This window comes from Sinocyclocheilus grahami, unplaced genomic scaffold (assembly GCF_001515645.1).
Source record: "Sinocyclocheilus grahami isolate Dianchi unplaced genomic scaffold, SAMN03320097.WGS_v1.1 scaffold1094.1, whole genome shotgun sequence".
Taxonomy (NCBI): Eukaryota; Metazoa; Chordata; class Actinopteri; order Cypriniformes; family Cyprinidae; genus Sinocyclocheilus; species Sinocyclocheilus grahami.
In genome coordinates this window covers 239,167-245,277 of record NW_015506273.1, presented here as the reverse complement: position 1 = coordinate 245,277, position 6,111 = coordinate 239,167, and the positions used below count along the sequence as shown (strand labels likewise).

Here is a 6,111-nt window from a genome sequence, read left to right as displayed (position 1 = left end):
TAAAGTGTTTTTCAGTTTGAATTGTTTAAAGAGAACATGGTATTATCAAAATCTGTTGTTGTTGTGAAAAGGAGGGGAAAACACCTAAATTTTTTTCAGAGGCCCAAATTGAGACAATGTAAAATTTGGTGCAGTTGCTGATAATGTAGAAGATTTTTATTAATCAAAATATGAATTAATCAAGATCATTGTGAATATATCCATTTCTGTATCAAGGTATTTTACTATTATGTGTATTTGCCTGTGTGTACAGAACCCTGCATGAGAATGGAATGTGCTTACATATGGTGAAGTTGGGAATGGAATGAGCAGACATACGGTTTATGGTAAAACTGCACATCCTGTTTTGACACGAGACAAAAAATATATGATGGGGCCTTCCTTTAAAGTAACATGAATTGGGGCCTCCTGTCTGCTTGCAGGAAACAGATTGGAGACATAGCCAAAAAAAGGCAAACAATGACAGGATGTAGGAAATACATGGAACACGCCTTAAAGGAAAAAAACTGTATAAAAGAGTGTCCAGACACAGACTCGGGAGATTGCTCTGCAGAGTTCTCTCGGTTTTATTGTCTTGGATAATACAATCTCTTCTGGCATCAAAACCCCAAGACTTTGAGAATGATTCCTCACAACAGCGGCAGAATCCACCATGATATATATATGATATTTATATGATTTATAAAAATTAAGTTGACAATCTGGTAGCTTGTAATTTAATTCCAGTGAGATCTTTACCTGATGGACTTCGATTTACAGCATTCATCCTGTAGTAAATCACTGAGCTGCTTAACTCCTGATGGTCCAGGATCATTTCCTCTGAGATCCAGCTCTATCAGGTGTGAAGGGTTTGATCTCAGAGCTGAAGCCAGAGCTTTATAACCTTCTTCAGTGATACTGCAGTCTGAAAGTCTAGAGAAAAGAGATTTTAAATAAAAGGCATTTGACAATTCATAATTGTATGAAAAAAATATAATTTATTTTCTATGGTGATTATTTTGATCATTTTACTACAGTCATTTTTCCTGGTAACTTTTGTTTTAATTTCAATTACTTTTACCATATTAACTGCCAGATTCAAATGTGCTTTCCTGCTATGGCTGGCGCTGAGCCAGAGATGGACGCGCTCAGCCCTTGTCATATAATCACAACTATGCAGTGTTTTCAACCACATACATAATGTTTGTTTTAGGTTTTAGACATTTAAATACAAATGTACTAGCAAAACAATACATTTATAGTTTGTAAAATACACACCGATGTCTATAACAGCGGCAATATCAGATACACATTGTGTAAATAACTATAAAGTTCACTCTGTTCTTCTCCAAGCTCACCAGCCATTACCTTCATGTATTTTGGGAGAAATTGATGAATTTACGTGGCTGCGGTGTGTCACATGACAAGCATGACGCGTCTTTATGGAAACAATAAGAGGAAACGTTCTAAAATAATGATCGCCTAAAAAGAACTCACTCTGGGGGGACAGCTAGAATATTTTAAACTCACCAGTGAAAGAGTTAATGGCAAAAGTCTCATAACACTACATTCAGCACAAACTGTGTAACACGTATGTACACTATTTCTAAGAAAATCAGGTTTTAATATTGAGAGTAAAAATAAATCCCCCCCCCTGTATTTTACATAAGCACAACATTTTGTTTTTTATTGAGTGGACACAAATACAAGTAGACATTTACAGTTTCAAATGATGTCGTCTTTTTATCTGTATGACCATTAATGTGTGTATGACTTGCAAGTTGTTGCTACTGATATAAGATAAAAACACATGTGACTGTGCCAGGGCCTCTGTGCTCTTGAGAGGGTTAACTTTAAACAAACAAAAGTTATTATTAAAATTAAATGTTCATTCATTTAACTCACCTGAGTTTCTGCAGTGCACAGTTTGTATCTTCTAATCCGTTCTGGAGTTTCTTCACTCCTGAATCCTGCAGATTATTGTTGCTCATGTCAAGTTCTTTCAGACTGGAGTTTGATCTCAGGACTGTAGCGAGAGCTGAACAACTTTCCTCTGTTAGACCACATTTACGCAGACTAAAATGATGAAAATGAGTGGGAGAATTTAGGAACACAAGGTGCTTGTTTTCACTATTAAATGATTCCTGAGAACTGTGTTTAGGTCACCTGATTTCTTTAACATAGATTAATTGTGCAATAAAAACCACATTAAAAAATACTCACATCAGTGTGTTGAGTTTACAGTGTTTATCCTGCAGTAGAGCAGTGATCTGATTCACTCGTGTGTCTCCTAGTTCATGTTCACTCAGATTCAGTTCTCTAAGGAGTAACAGGTTTTTACCCACAATTCCAGTCACATACTGACAGGCTTCATCTGCAGCAGGACCCAAAAACCTGCAGAAGAGAAGATGAAATAGGATATAATTTAATTCCCAAATAAACTTGATGAAAAACAACATCCAACGTTGATGGACAGAAGTGTAAATTAGTTTATCTTGAATTTACTTTGATGCAGCAGGTTTGTATTAGTGAAATATTTCTATAAATAATTCACCTGTATTTAATTTGTTTTGTATTACTTCATCATGTCTCACCTCAGTGTCTTCAGTGAATAGTTTGGATCCTGTAGTAAATCATTGAGCTCCTTCACTCCTGATTGTCCAGGATCATTTCCTGTGAGATCCAGCTCTATCAGGTGTGAAGGGTTTGATCTCAGAGCTGAAGCCAGAGCTGTATAACCTTCTTCAGTGATACTACAGTCTGAAAGTCTAGAACAAGAATGAAAATTCAACTGATTAATCAGCTATAGTAGAATTTACCTTAACAATATTAATCCCTAAAGTGACCTTCTATAATGAATGGGTAAACAAAAGGCTCAGAGACCTTTAAAATGTCAACTCACCTGAGAATCTCCTGTGATCTTAAAGTCACTCACAATAGCTATGCTTCCATCCAAATTTATGAATTAAACTTATGCGCAAAATTGGAATATCACATTAAACATTTGCGAATAAAGCACCGTTTCCATCCAGTTAGTTGAAGAGAACAAAATCGCTACTTCCTGATTAACTTTCGCTAAATAACCCATAGAAAATGTACATTTGCTGCAGTAGAAGTCACTGTATATAAACATTTTTGTATACAATAAATTACGAGCTTCAGAGTATGCAGACTAAAACTAAAACTATGAAACTATTTAACGAATTGAATGAACATTTTGTAAAGAATATGTAAAACTAAATCACAATCTTTAAGTTTGGTTGAGATCAGTTTTTGTCTATTATCACACAACTTACCTCAGTATCTCCAGTTCACACTTTATATTCTCCAATCCAGTGCAGAGCAGCTTCACTCCTGAATCCTGCAGATTATTATTGTTCATGTTCAGTTCTTTCAGATTGGTATCTGATCCAAGAATTGTAGCCAGAGCTGAACAGCTTCTGTCTGTTAAGTCACAATCATTCAGGCTACAAGGAAAATATATCACATTAGATTGAATACCAACAGTATAATACAGCACAGCGTATGAGCTAAGTACAAATATTAAATGTATTTTCAAACTATTACTCTTACTTGAACAGTAAAAAATATTGTGAGGATGGCTACATTGGCATTGTACCTACAACATCATTAGTATTTTTGATTAAGTGATACATTTGCTACATCAAACAAGCAGGAATACCATTTTAAGGTTTATAGCTTTACTGACAATGAGCTACACATTTGAAAGCACTCCACTGTCTTTAGTGTCTTGAGGTGGAGAATATGGAGGTTAATGATTAGAACACTGAGAAGTTCTTGATAGACTTAGGCTTAAAATAGGAAGTTTAAGATAACTTCACATTGGAGCGAAAATAACTATGGAACAAAGTGTTTTATAAAAAAAATGTTATACTGTTCTTCTGCTGCTGTTATCTAAAAAGCTGCTAAATAAATTTAATTAAATGACTTACAGAGCTCTTTTGGAGGTTTTGATGACTGCTGATAATCTAACAAGACACTCGTCTGACTTCTTGAATTTCTGAAGCTCAAACTCCTCCAGCTCCTCCTCTGATGTCAACAACACAAAGGCCACATCAGACCACTGGGCAGGAGAAAGATCAGCAGATGAGAGACTTCCTTTGCTAAGGTGAGTCTGAATCTCTTTCACCAGAGTTTGATTGTTCAGTTCATTCAGACAGTAGAACAGATTGATGGATCTCTCTGGAGACATATTAGCTTCTAATTTCTGCTTGATGTACTGAACTATTTCCTTTTTGCTTTGGTCATTGTCATCTTGCTGTGTCAACAGACCTCGTAAGAGTAGCCGATTGGACTGGAGTGACAAACCAAGAAGGAAACGAAGAAAAAGATCCAAGTGTCCATTGTCACTCTCAAGTGCCTTATCCACTGCAGTTTTGAGCAAATCAATCATGGCTTCATTTTTGTTTTCCTGTACTGTAGAGTCTTGAAAAATCACACTTTTCTTGTTGATGTCTAGAAACAGATGTGCATAAAGGGCTGCAATAAACTCTTGAATGCTCAAGTGAACAAAGCAGTACATGGTACCAAGAATGATCCCTGTTTCCTCCTTAAAGATCTGGGTACACATGCCTGAATACACTGATGCTTTACAAACATCAATACCACAGGCTTCCAGATCTGTATCATAGAAGATCAGGTTGTTTCTTTCCAGCTGTTGAAATGCCAGTTTCCCCAGTGAAAGGATGGCATCTTTATCCCAGGAAACATCTGGTGTGTATTCTCCATCATACTTCCGTCTGCTCTGCAGGATCTGAAAGCGGAGAAAGTGTATGTACATTTGTGTCAGAGTCTTAGGAGTGTCTTCAGTGTTTGATTCCTGCAGTGTTTTGGAGGCGTCATCACCCTGATAGTTTTTCAGATAATTATTTCTTTTTTCAAACAAAATGTTCTGGAGAACAGTGGCTGAAATCCAGCAGAAGACTGGGATGTGGCACATGATAAACAGAATCTTTGATTGTTTAACATGATCTGTGATTTCTTTGGCCTGATTCTGATCTTCAAATCTTTTTTTGAAATACTCCTCCTTCTGTGCATCACTGAATCCTCGTACCTCTGTCAGCCGATCAATATAGTCAGGAGGAATCTTACTGGCAGCTGCTGGTCTGGTGGTGATCCAGATGAGAGCAGAAGGAAGCAGATTTCCCTTGATGAGGTTTGTGAGGAGAACATCCAGAGAGGCTGGTGACGATACATCAGACCATGTCTCATTAACATCAAACTTTAGAGGAAGACGAAATTCATCCAATCCATCAAGGATGAACAGGACTTTTTGGTTTCTTCTTGCAATGTTCAGTCCTTTTGTCTCTGGGAAAAACTGAGTTATAAGGTCCAACAAACTTTGTTTTTCTTTTTCCTTTAAGTTAATCTCCCGGAAAGGAAGAGGAAATATGAAGCTGATATTCTGATTTTCTTTTCCTTCTGCCCAATCCAAAACAAACTTTTGCACAGAGACTGATTTTCCGATTCCAGCAACTCCTTTTGTTAGTACAGTTCTGACCTGCTTGTCTTGTTCAGGTGATTCAAACATGTTTGTGCACTCAATTTGTACCTCCTGTGATTCAGAACGTCTGGAAGCAACTTCAATCTGTCTTACTTCATGTTCAGTATTGACCTGTTCACTACAACCCTGAGTGATATAAAGATCTGTGTAGATGTTATTCAGAAGTGTGGAGTCACCTTGCTTTGCAATTCCTTCAAATACATATTGATACCTTTTCTTTAGGCTACATTTTAGCTGATGAACAAAGATCAGCTCATCTAAATACAGGGACAAAAACAGATTTTTTTTTAGTATTAGTTTTCTCTGCTACATTTATAAGTGACAATATGACAGATGGTCATGAGTCTCTTACCTTCTAAAGTATCAGCAGCTTCATCTTGCTTCATCTCTCTCAGGAAGTAGAGTGTGAGATCGAGAGCTGCTTCTTTGATACTGCATATGTTCTCATTAAAATCCTTCACCAAGTATTGAAAGTCTTCTTTTTGCAATATTTTCTTAAACTTTTCCAGTTCATTCTTCAGAAATGTGATTATTTTGCTTTCAATATCCTAAAATCAAAGAGAGAGAGAAAAAAAAAAAAGAAAAAAAAAAAAAAAAAAAAAAAAAAA

General features: G+C 36.3%; 1 protein-coding gene across 1 annotated transcript in view; it reads right to left on the bottom strand.

Annotated features, from left to right (window-relative positions):
* Positions 1–6,111, bottom strand: part of LOC107566706 (uncharacterized) — a 101,602-nt gene that overhangs the window by 87,962 nt on the left and 7,529 nt on the right. The window contains 8 exon segments of the mRNA XM_016252235.1: positions 739–912; positions 1,885–2,055; positions 2,203–2,373; positions 2,574–2,782; positions 3,181–3,274; positions 3,276–3,446; positions 3,933–5,760; positions 5,856–6,051. Of these exon segments, the coding sequence (XP_016107721.1) occupies positions 739–912; positions 1,885–2,055; positions 2,203–2,373; positions 2,574–2,782; positions 3,181–3,274; positions 3,276–3,446; positions 3,933–5,760; positions 5,856–6,051 (3,014 nt within the window).